This window comes from Moschus berezovskii, chromosome 24 (assembly GCF_049115385.1).
Source record: "Moschus berezovskii isolate FMDL1 chromosome 24, NW_MosBer_1.0, whole genome shotgun sequence".
NCBI classification, from domain to species: Eukaryota; Metazoa; Chordata; class Mammalia; order Artiodactyla; family Moschidae; genus Moschus; species Moschus berezovskii.
In genome coordinates this window covers 9,630,664-9,652,193 of record NC_142483.1, presented here as the reverse complement: position 1 = coordinate 9,652,193, position 21,530 = coordinate 9,630,664, and the positions used below count along the sequence as shown (strand labels likewise).

The window sequence follows — 21,530 nt, the reverse complement described above, 5'->3', positions numbered from 1 at the left end:
CTTTTCTTCCAAGGAGCAAGCGTCTTTTAATCTCATAGCTGCAGTCACCCTCTGCAGTGATTTTGCAGTGACTCTGTAGTAATTACCTAATCAGATAAAATGTTATGTTTTTATATAAATAAAGATATGAAAGGTATTACAAGTAATATTTAATTTTTTATTGACATGATTCTTAATGGGTAAAGGTTATAAACATATAATTGATAGCCTATACAATATGTTGACATTGGTAAGGAAATGTCAGAAAGTGCTTTAATTTTTACTCTTTTAATTTTAAATTCTAACTACTTAGGATATAAAGTAGCATCAGATTATTTTTACCTGTTTGTTCTGATTTGAGTAAATGCCTCATTTGGGTAAATGCCTTCAGTTCCGATTCCTTCAGTTCAGTTCAGTCGCTCAGTCGTGTCCGACTCTTTGCGACCCCATGAATCACAGCACGCCAGGCCTCCCTGTCCATCACCAACTCCCGGAGTTCACTCAAACTCATGTCCATCGAGTCAGTGATGCCATCCAGCCATCTCATTCTCTGTCGTCCCCGTCTCCTCCCACCCCCAATTCTTCCTAGCATCAGGCTTTTCCAGTGAGTTCAACTCAACGCATGAGGTGGCCAAAGTATTGGAGTTTCAGCTTCAGCATCAGTCCTTCCAATGAACACCCAGGATTGATCTTTAGAATGGACTGGTTGGATCTCCTTGCAGTCCAAGGGACTCTCAAGAGTCTTCTCCAGCACCACAGTTCAAAAGCATCAATTCTTCGGCGATCAGCTTTCTTCACAGTCCAACTCTCACATGACCACGGGAAAAACCATAGCCTTGACTAGACGGACCTTGGTTGGCAAAGTAAATGTCTCTGCTTTTGAATATGCTATCTAGGTTGTTCATAACTTTCCTTCCAAGGAGTAAGCGTCTTTTAATTTCCTGGCTGCAATCAGCATCTGCAGTGATTTTGGAGCCCAAAAAAATAAAGTCTGACACTGTTTCCACTGTTTCCCCATCTATTTCCCATGAAGTGATGGGACCAGATGCCATGATCTTTGTTTTCTGAATGTTGAGCTTCAAGCCAAACTTTTCACTCTCCTCTTTCACTTTCATCAAGAGGCTTTTGAGTTCCTCTCCGATTCCTTAGTACTTTGCTAACTTGTTTCTGTTGGAAGATTGAATATTGATAAATGCTTTCTAGGAAAAGTCATTGTAAAGAGAGAGAGTAAAATCATTAAGAATATGAACTACAATTCAATGATAATAACCAGATTTTTGAACTTTTGTTTCTAAGCCAGTAATAATATAGTTAAAAAACATACTGTGTATTTAACTCTACAGCAGTGATTCTTAAAGGGTAGTTCAGGGACTGGTAGTTCCCAGCACTCTGATATTTTAATTGCTCTTATAGTGTTAAGAGTGATTCCTTAAAGTTAAGGCTGTTATTATTATGATATGAAGATATTTCTTTGCCTTTTTCACTCTCATTCTCTCATGAGTGTACAATGGGGTTTTGCAGAGGCCATGTGTGACGTGTGCACAACAGATTGCAAAAGCAAATACAAAGAATCCAGCTGTCTTCAATTAAGTCAGCTATTAAAGAGATTTGCAAAATGTAAAATTTTATGCAACTCTTATTACAAATTTTTTGCTTTGGCAAATAAAGTTACTCTTCATAAGAATTTATGATTTATGTTGACATTTATATTGGTTTATATAGTAATTTTTAATGAATTAATATTTTTCTAAGTTTCCTGTTTTAATTTCTAATGTAGTAAATATTGCTGTCTATTCAAAAGCTCTTTGGGGTCCTCAATCATTTTTAAAAGGATCCTGAGACCAGAAAACTTGAAAGCAGCTCTTCTTTAGTAATTGGCTTCATACTTTCCTTTATGTCCTTGGTGTAAAGCACTGGTTCTCAAACTTGTGCATGCATCAGATTGCTGATCCCATTCCCTAGAGTTTCTGTTTTAATTGTTCCACCTAAAAGTTTATATTTCTGACAAGTTGCATGGGTGATGATGATGTTGGCTGGAAACTACATTTTGAGACTCACTGGTATAAAGAAATACTGTTTATGAGGAAGAAAACCAACTTTTTGAACACCTACTATATGTCAATAAACATTATTTCATGCTCATGACTGCTCTGAGAGGAGGTAAGCAGGTAGACCCTTTTATTGCTGGGAAAGGTTGGGGGCGGGAGGAGAAGGGGACGACGGAGAATGAGATGGCTGGATGGCATCACCGATTCTGTGGACATGAGTTTGAGTGAACTCCGGGAGTTGGTGATGGACAGGGAGGCCTGGCGTGCTGTGATTCATGGGGTCGCGGAGAGTCGGACACGACTGAGCGACTGAACTGAACTGAACTGAAGGAAACAAAGACTCGTAGCCAGGAAGGTACAGCAGCATTTCAAGTCAGCTCTCAAGGTCTATGTTCTTTCTATAACTGTCTCCTTGTCTATGATTTTTTTTTTACTTAGTCATGGCTTTCTTGATATATAATTCTCATAACAATATAGTCATTTCCATGTAAAGTGTACAACTTCATAGTTTTTAGTCTAGTCACAGAGTTGTACAACCATTATCACATCAATTTTAGAACATTCCTGTCATCCCAGAAAGAAAGCTTATAGCTTTAGCCATTACTTCATATTTCCCCCAATCCCTATCTCCTGGACAAGCACTAAGCTACTTTATTTCTGTAGATTTGCCTATTTTGGATATTTATATAAATGGAATTATACAATATGTAGTCTTTTGCGATTAACTTCATTTGGCATAATGTTTTCGGGGTTCATCTGTGTTGTAGCTTTTTATCAAAATTTTATTTTTTTCTTACTAGACAACATTCTATTTTCTGGAAGTCCTACATTTTATTTATCCATCAGTTGATGGGTATTTGGGTGGTTTCCACTTTTCACTTACTATAAATAATGCTGTTATGAACATTTATGTCCAAGTTTTTTGTGAGTATAGTTTTTATTTCTCTTGAGTATGTACCTAGGAATGCAATTGCTGGGTCATATGGTTTGTTTTTCATATCTTTGTCATAGGCTATGTTTAACGTTTTTATGATCTGCCAGACTTTTTTTCCAAAGCAGCTATACCAATTTTACCTTCCCACCAGCAGTGTGTGAAAATTACAATTTTTTTTTTGTATACGTGCCAACAGTATCTTTTATTCTTAAAAAGATTGTTTTTTTTTTTTTAATTTTATTTTTTGACCATGCCACACTGCATGTGGGATCCTAGTTCCTAGACCAGGGATGGAACCCATGCCCGCTTCATTGAAAGTCTTGACCACTGAACAGCCAGGGAAACCCCTGTTATCAGTTTTTTATTATAGTCGTCCTAGTGGGTTTAAATGGTATCTTCTTTTGCTTTGAATTTCCCTGACAGTTAATGATGTTTAACAACTTTTCCTGTGCTTGCCAGCTGTTTTCTTATCTTCTTGGGAGAACTGTCCGTTCGGACCCTCTCCCGTTTTCTGTGTGTGATGTGAGAGAGAGGGCCCGCTTCATGTTTTTTATGTGCACAGCCAGTTGTCCCAGCGCTGTCTCTGGTTATCTTTTGTGATGTATACAGTCACTGATCTACCTTCTTATTTTCTACCTTCCTGATTCCTGCATGCATTCAGAATAATTTAGATAAGTGTCTGATGGAAAAATACTGTCTGTTTTAAAATTACATACTACGTGTAGCATCTTTTCATGCTATTCTGTATGCTGAAGTACAGCAGTAAGACATGAGCTGCATTATCATCAGAAATGTGTGGTCTGGGATATAGTCACCTTAGTTAGATTAAACTATCAGGAATCGAGTGGCTTCTTCTATAAAATAAAGGTATTGTAAATAAGCACGCTAAAGAATCATTCATCTGTTCCTGCCTTTTAGCAGCAAAATAGGAGATGTCTCCTAAAGGGATTTCAAGCTTTTTGTCTCTACTGTGTTTTGTCTGTGGTGGGAGTAGTTTTGATCCTGAGTTGGGAGTTGAATGCCTGTGGAATGTACTTGTCTTTCTGACCCTTTAGAACAACGTCCCCACACTTTCACTCACTAACCACATTGATAAACTATTTTTTGAATATATACCTAAGTATATATTTATACATTGTATTCTTGTACTACTATACGAGTATGCAAAAACAAAAGGGGTGACTTTTCAAAGGAAGGTAAGAAATGAGCAACAGTTGTGATATTTCTCATGTGATAGACTTGCGTGCTCTCAGGTGGCTGTGTTGCTCTGAACGCAGCATATTCAAAGACTATGGCCTCCTCAGAAGGCTGGGATATGGCAGCCCCTCCTCCTCACAGTGCTCAGGGCTCCTGCCTGAGATCTCTGCCCTTCGGGACTGGGTTCTCCGTGTTGTCCAGTTCACTCACTGCCATGTCTTGTTGCTGCAGGTACAGGTACAGGTACAGCAGTCTCCGCAGCAGGTCTCGGCTCAGCAGCTCTCCCCACAGCTCACCGTTCACCAGCCTGCTGAGCAGCCCATCCACGTCCAGGTGCAGATCCAAGGCCAAGCAGCACAGCCGGCAGCCCCCTCCATCCAGACCCCATCTCTGCAGAGCCCCAGCCCTTCGCAGCTGCAGGCGGCCCAGATCCAGGTGCAGCACATGCAGGCGGCCCAGCAGATCCAGGCTCCAGAGATCCCGGAGGAGCACATCCCACACCAGCAGATCCAGGCTCAGCTGGTGGCTGGCCAGTCTCTTGCTGGGGGTCAGCAGATCCAGATCCAGACTGTGGGTGCCCTTTCCCCACCGCCGTCTCAGCAGGGCTCACCTCGGGAAGGGGAGCGGCGGGTTGGCACAGCCAGTGTCCTCCAGCCAGTGAAGAAGCGCAAAGTGGACATGCCCATCACTGTGTCCTACGCCATCTCAGGGCAGCCGGTGGCCACCGTACTGGCCATTCCACAGGGCCAGCAGCAGAGTTATGTGTCTTTGAGGCCCGACTTACTGACGGTAGACAGTGCCCACTTGTATAGTGCCACTGGGACCATTACTAGCCCTACAGGAGAAACTTGGACCATACCTGTTTACTCTGCCCAGCCCCGGGGGGACCCTCAGCAGCAGAGCATTACCCACATTGCCATTCCCCAGGAAGCCTACAACGCAGTTCACGTCAGTGGCTCACCCACAGCCCTGGCAGCTGTGAAGCTGGAGGATGACAAGGAGAAGATGGTGGGCACCACGTCTGTAGTGAAAAACTCCCATGAAGAGGTAGTGCAGACCCTTGCAAACTCTCTCTTTCCAGCACAGTTCATGAATGGCAACATCCACATTCCAGTGGCTGTGCAGGCCGTGGCAGGCACATACCAGAATACAGCTCAGACTGTCCATATATGGGACCCCCAGCAGCAGCCACAGCAACAGACCCCCCAGGAACAGACGCCGCCGCCGCCGCAGCAGCAGCAGCAGCAGCAGCTCCAGGTTACTTGTTCAGTAAGTGAGACTTACCTTAGGGCAGCCTGCCTCCCTGGGGCCCAGTGCCACACCGAACTTGCCTGGCAACCTCTGGCACCTCTGGCTTGTTTATTAGAGTGATGTTGGCCTTGCAGTAGTAATACAGTATTTAGCATTTTAATTGGGATTGGGGAGAGGGAATGGGGTGAGGCTGTGAAATAGGCAGGCATTCTCGCCTGGTGTCTGGAGGTAAATTAAATGACCAGAAACTGTTTAGGGGGTAAATGCTCAGAGTGCTTTTTTGTGATCTTTTTTTAGGAAAAGTAAAGTTTTAAGTTGAGACTAATGGGTCGCCCCAAGTGTTATTTTTGTCCTAAAAGCTGCTTTCTGCATCGCAAATGAACAGATCTAGTGGAACCTCTGTAGTTGGAACACACAGGCTGTAAACTCGTTACAGTGGAGAAGGTGTTAAATTGTTCCTTCTTGAGTTGTCATCTAAAGATGGACTACACTGGAGACAGTATAGGTGAATTAGGAGATCTAAAAGACTTCCTGGTGGGCCTGTTAAATGTGATCATCTTTGGGGAATTCCCTGGTAGTCCAGTGATTAGAACTCTGTGCTTCCACTGCAGATGGCATGGGTTTGATCCCTGATCAGAGAACTGAAATCCTCTACCCTTGTAGCATGGCCTAGAAAAAGAAAAAAGTGATCATCTTTGGAACTCTTAAATAAGCGACCTTTGCAAGTGGGACTTTCCAACGATATTTTTATGTTCCTTAAAAACACTAAGATAAGTCATGGTTAATGAGTTTTCTGTCATGGCACCTATGTTGAGCTAAGTTTTTAAATTTTTTCTTTCAAATTATTTTAGATAAGTTCTATAGAAAATAGAACTGTCGAAATTTTAATTTTAAAATTGCTTGACTCCTTTTGCTAATTGTTAGTCTTCTTGAGGCTGTCATAGATCCACCTTTTAAAACTATCAGTAAAGTTTCTGGTCCCTTGTCTAGCAGACATTTAGACTAGATGTAGAGCTTCTGGTCTCTTGAGACTGCTGAAGGTAATGTGCCTCAGCGCAGGTGCTCTGGGAATGCATGTGAGGGAGCTGGCACAAACAAAGCACTGTTAGACCAGGGACCACACTCAGAAATTCAAGCCGTAAATGATTGGATAAGCAAAAGCTGACCGAGTGGTTTCATAGAGGCAACAGTGTGTTAATCTTAGGTGACTTTATTAAGGACCTGTTAAAATCCAGCTGTCCGGCCGAGGATTGGAATAGGACAGAGTCTGCTTCAGGTGGGTGATTATCTGGCGGAAGTAAGAACGCATGGCTTCCGTTTCTTTATAAACTCTTTATAGAGCAACGTAACCAAGTGTGAATGTATACTATGCACACAGAAGTCAGGCTGGGAATCCAGAAATCGTTCTGGGGTTAAAACAGAAGCATCTTGGTGGAAAAACCGGCCTTTGCTCTCTTGTTTATAGCTTAGATTGTCAGAACGGAGCAGCATGAATGCAGAGCTAGGGGAGGACACAAGGGATATGCCTAGGTTAGCATGAGAGGAGGGAAAGCTGGGGGAGAGCAGTTAGTGGAGGGGCAAAGAGGCTGCCTTCCTAGAGTGAAGAGTTGGTATGGTCTGTGGTGGGAAGAATTTCCAGAATCCTGCCTGAGTGATGGTACTCAGAAGAATCAGATGGTGGTGTGTGGACTAGATGCATGTGCAGGAGAGACCACCCAGAGACTTGTCATGGTGCACTGTGCTGAACGTCTGCTCACAGGGATATAGCACCTCAGGCCTCTCTTCCACTCTCCTGGGCCTGAGGATCCAGTTTGCAGTTCAGGGTTCTTTTGTTGCTCAACAGGCTCTGCTAGTAATTTTTGCACATCTGGGCCCTTCAACTGGAAAATCTTTTCTAGAGTCCATTTAAGTAAGCCTGTGTTCTTATGTTCTTCAGAGGCTGTATTTCCTTTAGCAAAGGAGACACACATGTCCCTTTATAGGGACATATGTCAAGGATTATTGCCAGAAAAAGAAACATTGGGCAGAACGCCCATCCTCATTTACACCACAGATATCCCTCTGTTCCCCTTACCGAGCTCTGTTATAGGTTTGGGGGAACAGAGACGAATAAGACAGCCTCTGCCTTTGGAGCCCTCATAGCCCATGGGAAGATAATTGTGCTGTGATGTGAGTTGAACCCTAGGGAGAGCTGACGTGTTCCTTCACCTGGCATACCCTTTTTGAAAGTTTTTTTATATCTTGTCTTTAAAACTGGATTTGTGGCAAAACCTCCCTCCCTTGACCTCACACCCACCTCCATCTGTTCCCCTGTTTCTCCACTTTGCTTTATTCCCAGAGTTTTCACAAGCATTATCTGCAAAGGCTGTCTCCACTCGCTGACCAGTGTTCTCTGCCAACTCATGACCAGGTCTGCTCTTGTCAAGGTCATCGTTGACCTACCTCCCCGTGGCCAGATCCAGCAGGCATGTCTGTTTTTATCTCACTCACAGCAACACATAGCAGAGCAGACCAAGCCTGCCTTCTTGAAACTCTCCTCTGGACTTCCATGTTATTTCCTCTTACCCTACTGGTTATTTGTCCTTCTCAGGAGACTTTGCTAAAGTCTCCATCTCGTCTGTCTGAACCATACACGTTGATGTTTCTCAGAGCTCAGTACTAATGCTCTTTTCACCCCCAGGGGATTTCTGTCCATTGCCATGATTTTCAGAATCCTCTAGATGACTGCTGCAGAAGGTGATAAACACTGACCCCTCTGCCAGGCACTGTCCATAGTGATACATGTAATAAATCTTTTAATTCTCACACCAACCTTAAGAGGTGTGTACTACTACTATCTCCATTTTACAAAAGAAGAAACCGAGGTACAGAGATTAAAGTCTAACCTTTTAGCAAGTGGCAGAGTTGACATTCAGCCTTGGATAGGTGGGCTCCTGAGCCCATATCTTATATGTGGAGTCCATGTACTGCAGTGACACACAGCTCTTTATCCCTCGACTGTACCTTTCCCCTTCAGACCCTTACTATACGTTCAGAAGCCCAGTTATTGTTTACCTGTGTGTGTTAAAGATATCTCAGCTCTTCATTAGCATCTCCTCTACCACTATCAAAAAATATTCATCTCAGAAAATGATAACGTCATCTACCTAGTTATGTAAGCCAGAGACCCAGAGTCCTTGAGTCGGCGTTCCCTTCCTCCTCACAGTCAGTTCATCAACAAGCCACATTGGTTCTGCCACCAAACTTCTCAGAATCTTTTAAATCATTTCACTGCCACTATCCTGGTCTTGGCCACCAGCACCTACTTCCACTATTCCATTTTCTATAGATCAAGAATAATATTCTTAAAGTGTAGTATTATGTCACTTCCCAACTCTTTAAGGGCTGCATTGTAAATAGGAAAAACTCTACACCAGGGGTGCATTTGCATCAGTAGTTTTTAACCTGGGTGAAACTTCTATTAACCCTACCCATTGATAGACATTTGAATGTGTGTGGAAGAATTTTGGTTGTCAGGGTGGTTGGGAGTGTTACATTTAGTGAGTGGAGGCACACTGTGAAGGGGATCTGGCAGATAAGACAGTAGAGAATCACTGCTCCCACCTACTAATCCTGTCAGACTCCTAGATTTCTTACTTGGGGAGATGGTGTTGCCATTGAACAACAGGGAGGAAAGTCTGAGGAGAATACTTCTGGGTGGGCAAAGTGATGAATTCTCTCCCTAAATAGTAGTTTGAGGTGGCTTTGAGATGTTCAGTAGGAGATACACAGGTACCCATTGAGTATATTAAGGCGTGGTCTAGCTTAGAGGCACGTAGTTAGCAATCATTTCCACAAACATGGAGATCCTATCGGGGAAAGTGTTGGAGACTCACCAAGAAGAATGGTGGTTGAACTGAAAAGTGTGGAGGGGACCTCCAGGGTTGACGGACATTTAAGAGTCTGGCACTGGTATTTGCTTATGTCCTTGTTTAATAATGTATCTTGTATCGAAGCTAGTAGGATAGTTTTTATTTTTATTGATTGATAAGCAAATGTATGTGTCATATATTAATTGTTTAGCCTTCAAGTTGAATGATTTGGCATTTTTCAGCCCTTTAGGTAGGCCCTGGCAGAGAAAATTGTTTAAGGGAATTTGTTTTACAACGTAGACAGGTTTGTGAGACCCAGGAACCTGTGTTTTGTGTCTGTGTTGGTGTCTATCCTGCTTGATGGGGACTGTGATTGAGGGTCGTGGACATTCTTTGCCCTTTTGCCTGCAGTTTGGCTCTCAGACCATTGAGAATGGGACTGCTCTTGCTTCGGAGGCAGGAAGCTCAGACAGTGCTTCCTGTCTTCAGAAAATGTCCTTATGAGCCAAAGCAGTATTATTGAGAAGGAACATGATGATTCTCAACCATGACTGGACATTAGAATAACCCAGAGAGCTTTTAAAAATACCGATGGCAGACCGCCGCCTTAGACCAATTAAATCAGGATCCCTAGGGGCAAGGCCCAGGCATGGATATTTTTTAAAAGCAGCCCAGATGATTTTAAGGTGCAACTACGTTTAACAGTCTGGACACTTAGTACTGAAAGTGTAGTCTGAAGACTGGCTGCCTTCCTTGAGGGTTTCTTAGAAATGCAGAATGTCAGGTCCCACCTGAGATCTTTCTAATCAGAATCCATGTTTTAATAAAATTTATTTGCACATTGTAGTTGATGAGCAGTGTTTTGTGCCAGTAGCTCTGGGCAGTGACTAAACGTTAGAATTGCCTTTTTACATGAAGATTTTTAAAAGACTGATACCTCGTTAAAAAGAGATTCTGGGGTGGAGCTCAGGTATTGGTGTTTTAAAATAAGAGATTCAAAAGTACAGTCAAGATTAAGAAGCTTTGCACTAGCCTTTGCTGTCTCTGAAATAAGGAACAGGACTCCAAAGTTTAGGACAGCAAGCAGAAGAGCAGGTTTTAGTTAAAAGAGTTATAGCATTTTTCTGGCAGTTTTGTCAAAGGACCTATTGACACGTTTTGATGATTTCTCTCTCATAGGCTCAAACTGTCCAGGTTGCTGAAGTTGAACCACAGTCACAGCCACAGCCTTCCCCAGAACTTCTGCTTCCAAATTCTCTGAAGCCAGAAGAAGGGCTTGAAGTGTGGAAAAACTGGGCGCAGACCAAGAATGCTGAGCTTGAGAAGGATGCTCAGAACAGACTGGCACCCATTGGGAGTAAGTGTTCGGCAGGGCAGGGGGGTTGGACTCTGTGAAATGCAGTGGCACTGAAGCAGCAGGACGGATGGCAGGAAAGTGTATCCCTTGGCTCTGGGCACTTGGGCGCTCCATCTGAAATAGTGTGCTGAATCCAAGACAAGAGGCAGGCTGGACCTCCTATAAACAAGCAGGATTTGTGGGCTGTTCCAAGATCAGGCATTTTTGTACATATGGATTTCTGGGGCAGAGACTTCTGGAAGGAGATGGGAACTAGTGAGTGTTCTTAGTGCCCATCTTACTTAGCATTATCCTCATATACTTTCTCATATTAAGGAGGGTGGGTTTTGTGTTTTTGCTTTCATTTCTTGGCCCTGATAATTGGGGGATATGTGAGATGGGAAGGGAACCCTTTTAGTAATATGGCAAACAGGATTATTGTCTTTGTAGGCTAGTTTTTATCACAGATACAAGTGATTGTTTTCACCCCAGCGCCTTGATGGGTGGTGTCTGCTCTGTAACCTCCTTCCAGGGGTGTGGGAATCCAGTAAAGAAATTACTGTTGCCAGGACCCTCACTGACCTTTGGGACTTGTATTGCAGGGCGTCAGTTGCTGCGATTCCAGGAAGATCTCATCTCTTCTGCTGTGGCTGAGCTGAATTATGGACTCTGTCTGATGACACGGGAAGCTCGAAATGGAGAAGGCGAACCCTATGACCCAGATGTGCTGTACTATATTTTCCTGTGTATTCAAAAGGTAGGAAACAGAGCTTCATAGGAACCTGTTTGCCTTGTATTCCCATTGGGTATTTGCTGCGTAGTCAAATTAGTAATATGACAAAAGTGGTAACAATAAAGATACTCTCTTCCAACTATATAATGAGGTTTTAAATGTACATTTTTAAAAAATTTGAAATGTTTTAAATGTACATTTTTTTAAATTGGAAAAGATCTACATGTTCACTTTAGAAAATAATATAATAATCCCTCAATCTGGAGAAATGTTTGTTAAAATATATGATATATTACATTAGAGACTTTTAAAAAAAATCATGAAACATTTATGTAACGCTTTTTGTTAAAGTAAACATCTAGTTTGCAGAAAAGCAATTTTTCCAGAAGTCTGGTGCTGACATATAGTTCATTTTCTCATTGTTTCCTGCATTAATGCAAGATAATTATTTGAAAGAGTCTAGCTAGAATATACAACTGTAGTTAGGTTTTCAGGATAGCTAAGATGAAGATGAACAGGGAAATTCATTTTAGGACCAGCAGTTTCAGAGACCAGATGGGGATTTCCTAGTGTTTGAATGCTATTGTAGAGAAGCCCATGGTGTGATGGAAGAACACTTGCTGAATGGGACTCACCCTGTTGCTTAGGCCTGAGAAAAACGCATCTCCCATTTTGTTACTCTTTCTTAGCAGTCACTGGGAGCACTGGGTGAATTACTGCACATGCTTTGTCTCATCCCATGCTCTCTCACTCGTGCAAGGCAGGCATAGTCATCTCCATTTACAAACAAGGAAACTGAGCCCCCAAAGTTATAAGACTCACATGAGTTACATAACTTACACCATAGCTAATAGGAGACTGGCCCTGGAGCCTGCATCATGTTTTATTTGCTACCATAAGACAGTGCCTTGCTTGGGTGAAGTAGCATTCACAAAATCTGCTCCATTGACCAACTCTCAAGAGTGCTGTGAGAGTTAGTTCCCATACTGAAGTATGCTGTAGAAGTGCTGCACGCTGGGCAGTTTTGACTCAGTGTGTTGGGTTTGTTAATGGGGGAGGAATAGGTAGGGAGAGGTGAGGGTGCTGCTCGAAAATTGTTTGCTTCCCTCAACATCTTGGCAAGAGTCAACCAACAGCTTTTATTTATTATTTTTCTTTTAGTATCTTTTTGAGAACGGACGGGTTGATGACATTTTCTCCGATCTTTATTATGTTCGATTCACGGAGTGGCTGCATGAAGTTCTGAAGGACGTTCAGCCCCGAGTCACTCCACTTGGTAAGAATCTTCCTAGTCCTTGGATGTCTTTTGAACCTGGGTTTAAAAAAGATGAGCTGCTCGTGTGGCTTGCTGTGATAATAGCACGTGGGTGAGGAGGCTGTGAATCGCAGGCCCCAGCGTCGGTCTCTGTGCTGGTTGGCCCAGTGTGGAGGTGTGCGGCTCACCAAGGAACCTGGCTGGTGCAGTGTGGCAAGGACACAGGGGCATGCAGACTGTGGAGTGGTTACTCCATTTTTTTCTATTTAAATTTATTGATTAAAATTAGAATCCTTGCAAAAATTACAAATTATGAACTATCTGTAGATTAATTATATTACATGTAGGGCTTTTCTCTGCATATATAAAACATAATTTTTGCTTTACCCATGAATAAGCTAGGCAGCATATTGTGTTGGAAAGAACATGAGTTTCACAGGAGAATGTTTGAGCTGTTTATTATAATTTTTTTTAATAATCTATTCTTTAAGAGCAGTTTTAGGTTTACAGGAAAACTGAGTGGAATATACAAGGAATCCCATAAATCCTGTCACACTGTGTCTTCCCTGTTATTAGTATCTTGTATTAGTGTAGTATATTTGTTAACATCGAGGAGCCAACATTTGATACCTTATTGTTAACCGAAGTCCATAGCTTACATTAGAGTTCACACCCTTCTGTTGTATATTCTGTGGATTTTGACAGTGTATAATGACATGTACCTATAATTCAGTATCACATACAAGTTTTGCTGCCCTCAAATCCCCAGGGTTCCTCTTAATTTATCCCCCTGAATCTCTGGCAACCTCTGATCTGTTTTACTGTCTCCATAGTTTTGCCTTGATCAGAATGTCATATAGTTAGAATACTTTAGTATTAATCTATTTCACTTAGCAATATACATTTAATGTTCCTGTAAGTCTTTTCATGGCTTGATAGCTCATTTCTTTTTATTGCTGAGTAGTATTCCATTTTATGAATGTGCCACAGTTTATCTATTTACCAATTAAAGGACATACATGTTAGTTGCTTCCATGTTTTGGCAGTTATAAATAAAGCAGCTGTAAACATTGTGTGCAGGTCTTTGGTGAAAGAATAGACAGATCTATGGAACAGAATATAGAGTCCAGAAATAAAGCCACATGAATATAACCAATTTATCTTTGACTAAGGGGCAGAGGCAGTTAAGTGGAGAAAAGATAGTCCTTTTTTCTTTTTCTCTGTTTTTTGGTTTTACTTTGCAGCTCATGGGATCTTAGTTCCTTGACCAAGGATTCAACCCAGGCCATGTAGTGAAAGCGTCGAGTCTTAGCCTCTGAACCTCCAGGAAATTCCCAGGATGGTCTGAACTCCTGGAATAGCTGGACAACCACATTAAAAAAAAAAAAAGAATCATAGACCCAAATGTAAAACTATAAAACTCCTAGAAGGTAGAATAGGAGAACTAGGTGACATTAGGTCTGGTGGTAACTTTTTAGGTACAACATAAAAAGAATAATGTATGAAATGGAAAAAATTGGTAAGTTGGACTTTATTAAAAATTAAAAAGCAAAAACTTATGCTCTTGGAAAGGCATTATTAAGAGAATGAAAGACCAGCCACAAACTGGGAGGAAATCTTAACAAAATACATACCAGGTAAAGGGCTGATATCCAATATTTATAAAGAACTTTTAACAGTCAACAGTAACAAAACAAAGAACCCAGTTAAAAAATAGGTAAAGGATCTGAACAGATGCTTCACCAAAGAAGGTGGTGGACAAGTATATGAAAAGATACTTACCATATAGCATCAGTCAGTTGCAAATTAAAACAACAGTGATGTGAGTTCCCTGGTGGCCTGATGGTTAGATTTCGATGTTCACTGCTGTGGCCTGGGTTCAGTCTCTGGTTAGGGAACTGAGATTCAGCAAGCCACATGTGTGGCTTGCATCAATATTGATACATACGTGCATACATACATGGATACAGTGAGATATCATTATATACCTTTTAGAATGGCTGAATTCTCAAACATTATGTTACCTTAGCATCCACCAGTCATGCTTCTTATTATATACCCAGATGATGTAAACACTGATGTCCACACAAATATCTGAGTTTTAATCCTGGCTCTGCCATTTAATAAAATGTATACTGATTGTTTTAAGTTTTTAAAAATGAGATAAAATTGACATAGTAGTTTCAGGTGTACAACCGTGACTTGATATACTTTGTGTATACTGAGAAATGATTTAGTCTAGTTATCATCTGTCATCATAATTACTGCTTAACTGTTTAAAAAAATTATCATTTGAACAAATACCTTTTGAGTGCCTACTCTGTGCCAGGCAGTTCCAGGTGTGGATAATACAATTCAGTAGCGAAAAAATGAAGCTTGCAGTCTAATATGGGGAGACTGTATAAATAATCAAATTAATTTATGATAATTAAGTACTACCAAGGACAAAGCACAGGGAATGGAAAGTGTTAAGGGTGTTAGGAAGGAAGCCTCTCTAAGGAGATATCATTAGAACAGACACCTGAGGAAGTGAATTTCTGTACATGATTTTTGGATTTTCAGACCAAGTGTGGCTGTATAAAATTCGCTTTTTAAAAAGTTTTGTTAAGGAAATTTCAAGCACATATAAAAATAAGCAGAATAAAATAATGGCATTCCCATATACCCATGACAAATCTTGTTCCATTTATACATTATCTGTTTCTCCCTCCCGTATTATTTTGAAGTAAATCCCAGACACTTTATCCATAAATATTTTAGCATAAATGATGTACCACAATGCCATTATTTTACTTTTTTAGAAAAAGAATAGTCCACAATGTCATCAAAATCTGCCCTTTTTCACATTTCCAATTGTCACATAAATGTCCCTTTTTTTTGTTTGAGTCAGGTGCAAATAAGGTCCACACATTGAAATTGCATAGATAACTTTTAATGTTTAGTTTTAATCTTAATGAACTTTTAATTTCAAAAAGAAACTTATTTTTCTTGCAGTTTATTTATGGAAGAAATTAGCTTTTTAAATTATTACAGTCTAATTTTTGCTATTAATATCTCCATGCTGTAATTTAACATATTCTTCTGTCCCCTGTATTTGCAGTTTATTGATAGTTGCATATAAAGACTTGATAAATCAGGTTTTGGTTTTTCTGTGTGTTTTCTTCTTGGCAGGGTTACATCATAGGTGGGTGCCCATGATGTCTGGATTCATTAGTTCATTGGGAGTTGCAAGCATTGGTATTCTAATGTTATTACTTCTTCTTTATTAGCTGAAATACAAAGAGAAAATTTTCCTCATCAACTCTTTGAATTCCTAGCTGCTGCTGCTGCTAAGTCACTTCAGTCGTGTCTGACTCTGTGTGACCCCATAGACGGAAGCCTACCAGGCTCCCCCATCCCTGGGATTCTCCAGGCAAGAACACTGGAGTGGGTTGCCATTTCCTTCTCCAATGTGTGAAAGTGAAGTCGCTCAGTCGTATCCGACCCTTAGTGACCCCCACAGACTGCAGCCTACGAGGCTCCTCCATCCATGGGATTTTCTAGGCAAGAGTACTGGAATGGCTTGCCATTGCCTTCTCCTGAATTCCTAGCGGTAGAGATTATATAGAAGAAGCGGGATGGGGGCTTGTTTCTTCTCCTTTGTTTAGCAGTTTTGACAGTAATGAGTTGGTTTACCAGCTTCCTTCCGCTGGGATTTCTTTTGTTTGTTTGAAGAATCATTGTGAGCAAGTTAATTTAAACATATTTAATGATTTAATTCATTGCACTTGGTATCTTTAATGGTGTACAAATTGTTCTGTCTGGCCATTTGGAGCCTGTTTAAATCGGCTCTTAGGTAAGTCTGTTTGGCATGGCCCTACTTCCTTGATTTCTGGTTCACCAAAAATGTTCCGGGCTTCTCCTGGCCATTTTCTGTCTCCCAGTGTGGAATCAGCTCTCCATGGAGGCTCGTTCCTTTCGGTGTTAAATGGTATTTCATTACCACCATCTGGGTGGTAAGGGTGCTCATTGCTTCTTGGGTTGGTCATAGTTTCTAGGCAGAACTAAAAAAATAATAGAACATTTGATACTTTGCAGTTCAGATTCAGAACTATGAGGCTTTTATATGTTGTTTCTATCTGTATCTCCTGTTGCCCACACTAGGAGTTCTGATTTTCAGATACTGAAGTTCACTTTAAGTTGCGCTGTTAAGAAGTGATTAAAGGTAGGGAAGTGACAAGGTGGCAGAGAGAATCCGGGGAAAATAGAGCAGTCCTAAATGTCTGCCTGGACCATTCCTAGGGCTAGCCTTTCCGAGGAGAGCCTCTTCTGTCACTCATCCTGCTTAAGATTTGTCTGAGACTAAGGAAGATCCCCTGGAGAAGGAAATGGCAATCCTCTCCAGTATTCTTGCCTGGGAGATCCCATGGACAGAGGAACCTGGCGGGCTACAGTCCTTGGGGTTGCAGAGTCGGACACAACTTCACAACTAAACCGCAGCAGCAAGGAAGTTTATCTTATTGCCATTGGGCCACAGAATAGAAGAGTAGAGGCAGACAAGCCCTAAAGAGATGGAAGAGTACTAATGAAATCAGAGGGCCAGCTTTGTCAAGACCAGAGAAAAAGAATGTATTGGGCAGAACATGTTTTCCCCTGCTTCTAGAAAGTGCCACCCTTGCTGCTTGCCTGGAGAATCCTGAAACTCCTGTAGGAGAATGCTGGTGTTTGCTGCTATTTCACCATGTCCTCAGTGTCTGGTACACACACTCTTGGACATTGACTCTTTTATGAACACATGAAGGGGGCTTGGTGATCAACCTGTGTCATCTTTGGTATAGACCTGCGTGTCCAGAGCTCTTGATCAAACCACTGCCTTTGTCCCTGTCCAGCTTTCAGTTAGCTCATGAAAGTAAAACCTGCCCTGTGGGGGAAACCTATCAGGGATCTGAATATCATTCTCCCCTGTTTCCTGAGGGGATGAGAATGGATGACATAGAGGTTTAAGAAAGAGAAATAAGGGCATGTATACCAGTTCTTTGGGCACTGGTCTGGTCACCTTGGAAACTGTGATGAAAGCTCTGTTTGCTCTTTTCAGAGAAGATTGCATATACACAGAGGTTGATTTATACTTTGGGGTGTTACAAGCTCTCTGAGGGATGTCCTTTTACCTGATACTAACCTGGGATTAGAGGGAGAATTAACATCCAGTGAGAGCGATAATGGAGGGCCGGGGCTCTCAAAGTGTGGTGTTAGGAACTTGTTGAGAACACACACTTTTGGGTCCTCCCCCAGAAACTTTAGTTGGGACTCAGCTGTTTGTGCTTTAACAAGCTCTGCAGATGATTCTGCGTCCTCAGTGAAGCGTGTGCTCCTGTGGCGCTTGCTGCGCTGCGCCCTCCCATCCCGCCGCCCTCTTGCAGCAGTGCTCTGTTCCTCCTAGGCTATGTCCTGCCCAGCCACGTGACAGAGGAGATGCTGTGGGAGTGCAAGCAGCTCGGGGCCCACTCCCCCTCCACCCTGCTGACCACCCTCATGTTCTTTAATACCAAGTAAGTGTTCCAGAGGCTCCATGCTTAGCCACTGCTGGCATCTGCCCAGTGAAGAGGGCAGAGACTATCCAGATGGACTTCTGAGATCCTTTGACATACTTGAGAACCTTTGGGCTAGTGAAGCCCTCCACCCCATTTGGCTACATTTTGTGTGGCGACCAGTAAGGCAGACAGCCTTGCCAGGTCCCTCCCATCAGTCTTTATGAGACTCCTCCACTGGACAGTGTATTTGGGTGTGGGCCTGCCCAGATTCTGGGAGTGTGGGCAGCCCCTCTGAAGCACTGATGGTGGAGGCTAAGTCATGGTCTCCTCCTGGCACCCCTCCCTTTGCCTTGCTTTCGCTTGTGGTGCAGATACTTCCTGTTGAAGACAGTGGACCAGCACATGAAGCTGGCCTTCTCCAAGGTCTTACGACAGACAAAGAAGAACCCCTCTAATCCCAAGGATAAAAGCACGAGTATTCGGTACCTGAAGGCACTTGGGATACACCAGACTGGCCAGAAAGGTAGGGAAGGAGGCAGGGTTGGCAGAAACAGGTGCTACTAGTTCTGCCCAGCCCTTGTGCCTGGGGGGCTAGTGACGAGTACGAAGATGGGGATTTGCTGAATAGGAATGCTCCCTTCCCTTCTCCCCAACCACTGACTTCAGACTCTTCTAGAAGCACAGATGCCCCAGAAATGATAGCTGCCTTTTCCTTTCATATTCACCGCCCATGCCTCATACCCTTTTCGTTCCCAGTATTTCCTAGTTGGGATGCCTGAAAGCCTGAGGTTCCTAATCTGAGCCTTAAGGCAGTCTGATGCCATGTCTGTGGTGGGGGGTATGTTTTATAGTTACAGATGACATGTATGCAGAGCAGACGGAAAATCCAGAAAACCCACTGAGATGCCCAATCAAGCTCTACGATTTCTACCTCTTTAAATGGTGAGGAGGCTGAGTGTGACTGGGGGTGTGGGTGTGTGCACACGTGTGTGTATCTGTGTGTGTGTGCGTGCGCACGCATGCTCACAGAAGCATTCTCAATTCCCAGGCTAAGTAAAAGCAGATTTCCAAAAGGCTAAATATAGAAGCACACTTACTGGTTTTCCCAAAGCATGTGCCCAAGGCTGCTCTCTGATGGTCCACTTTGGTGGAGAGGGGATGAAGGTCAAGGGAGGAAGGTACAGAGAGGCCACCTCTGTCACATATTGAGCATATAGGCCTGTGTTTTCCTGGTCTTGACCTTTGGTCAGTACACCGCAGGTCTAGTAGGGGAGATCCTCTCCTTGGCTTTTGCTCTCTCTTGCTTCTGCAGTTGGGCATATCATCCTCACAACACTGCCAGCAGATCTTTCAACATGGTAGGTCTTTCTGTGTTACTTAGATGAAAACCTTCAGTGGTTTCTTTTTATTCTACAAAGAAAGACAGTAATCCTAATTATTGCCCTAATTACCAACAGGGCCTTTCATGCACGCTTCCTTGCTAACCTCTTGTCTTCATAGCTTTTAGCTCTCTAGTCACACTGCTTTTCTCTACTGAAGGGTATCTTGCTCTCCCTTCCTCAAGACCTCTGCACAGAATTTTTCCCTGTTGGGCTCACCATGCCACCCCCCGCCTGTTTGGTCAGATAGCTCCTATTCATCCTATCCATTCTTCCTAAAAGAACTTTATCAGAGAAGTATTTCCAGATTCCCTACCTGTTCCCTCTGGCTGTTTCTTCTGTAGCCCTTAACCACTGCTTGTTATTTTGTCTTTATGTAACTGTTTTGATTGCCTGTCTGTCTCCCCTCTTACCTGTAAGCTTCATTATATAGGGAGTCTTGGGTCTTATTCACTTGTTTTAATATCAGCACCTAGTGCAGGCCTGGCACACAGTAGCCCTTTGATAAACTTTGAATCAGTGGATGAATAACTGTTGGAGGATGGCATATGCTAAGTACTTAAGAAAAGTACAGCACAACATTGGGAGTGGGCTTGAGTCCAGGGAGAGGCCGCAGCATCACAGTCCTGAGAAGTCAGATCGGTGAAGTTGAGAAATTATCAATGGATGGGGTAGAGGAAACAGTGTAAGCAGAAACTTGGAGATGGATAGGTGACGAAACTGGTTCAGTGTGGGATATGGCTGGATTCAAGTAGCTGAGCCAGGGGAGGCCTAATCAGAGGACTCAGTGTGCGAGGTGGGGAGCAGAAAGTAGGGACATCTTAGAGGTAGTGTGCCCTGGCTGCATGGAGCTTAGGAGTTATGCCACCATTCTTTCCAGAACTTCCCATCTTTTGTAGATAGCATCTGTCCAGGAGGTTTAAGGTGGGAAGGTTGAGATTATGACGCTTTTACCGAGCTTTTTACCCATACATATATTCTCCAGCCCCCAGAGTGTGAAAGGCCGGAATGACACCTTTTACCTGACGCCCGAGCCGGTGGTGGCCCCCAACAGCCCGATCTGGTACTCAGTCCAGCCTATCAGCAGAGAGCAGATGGGGCAGATGCTGACTCGGATCCTGGTGATACGAGAAATTCAGGAGGCCATTGCGGTGGCCAGTGCCAGCACCATGCACTGAGAGACCCCTCAGCCATGGTGCATGGGAGACCATCCAGGAAAAAAACGGACAGACTTTCACACTAAAGAAGAGGCCTCCATTTTTTTCCTTTTCTTTTTTTATTGGTGTAGTTATGAAGCCTTTCAGACTGCTTCTGTTTCAAATGTAAAAGGAAACTTTGCCCCCTTGTGCACCTTCATAAACCTGCTGTGGGGACTCCTCAGCCCAAAGGGGCTCAGGGTTTCCTGAGAGCCAGATGTCCTGGAAAGTTGCTGGCTGACTTTTTTTTGTGTGGGGCCTGAGGAAAGGGCTTGGACTATTAGGAGAAATGTGGCCCCTTCCCTTCCTCCAGAAAGATGGAATTAATGATGGATGGACCCTCCAGGGAATCTCCCCAGCTGGCTTCCACTCTGACTGGCAGACTTCGCTGACCACGGGGGAGCCACGGTCTTTTCTTTCTTCATGCTCAGACACAAACCTAGCATCTTAATGGAAGGAAAATGAGGGGAACTTCAATTATGATTTATTAAAGACAATTTCTATTACACCCTCCTTTATGACAAGTGACATTTTAGATGTTAAAGTAAAAACTTTACCATGCCTTTTTTTTCCCCCCACCCCGGCCTAACACTGAGGCCTTAAACCTGAGGCTTCTGTGCCTGATGGAATTCTTGTAACATACACTTGTGTATCATATAAAGATACCACTCTGTTTCTCTTATGTATTCTTAATCTAGTTGTTTATTAAGAATGACAAGCACGTCTTTTCAACATGCTAGTGAACAACGCCTCTTTATTTGGGAGGAGTCTGGCGGGACAGTGGAAGCCAAGCCTTGTCTGTTAATTGCTCAGGGCAAGGTCCAGCGGGAGGGGTTTGAGACGGGAAACAAGTCGCACACT

At 42.9% G+C, this 21,530-nt stretch overlaps 1 protein-coding gene across 5 annotated transcripts in view; it reads left to right on the top strand.

Annotated features, from left to right (window-relative positions):
• QRICH1 (glutamine rich 1) overlaps window positions 1–21,401 on the top strand; it is a 42,156-nt gene extending 20,755 nt beyond the window's left edge. For all 5 annotated transcript variants that reach the window (XM_055413780.2, XM_055413787.2, XM_055413785.2 and 2 more), the window contains 8 exons: window positions 4,390–5,427; window positions 10,440–10,617; window positions 11,199–11,353; window positions 12,491–12,605; window positions 18,004–18,112; window positions 18,466–18,617; window positions 18,946–19,036; window positions 20,459–21,401. In XM_055413780.2, the coding sequence (XP_055269755.1) occupies window positions 4,390–5,427; window positions 10,440–10,617; window positions 11,199–11,353; window positions 12,491–12,605; window positions 18,004–18,112; window positions 18,466–18,617; window positions 18,946–19,036; window positions 20,459–20,651 (2,031 nt within the window). In that variant the 3' untranslated portion in view covers window positions 20,652–21,401. The remainder of the gene's footprint in view (window positions 1–4,389; window positions 5,428–10,439; window positions 10,618–11,198; window positions 11,354–12,490; window positions 12,606–18,003; window positions 18,113–18,465; window positions 18,618–18,945; window positions 19,037–20,458) is intronic.
• Window positions 21,402–21,530: the final 129 nt, after the last annotated feature.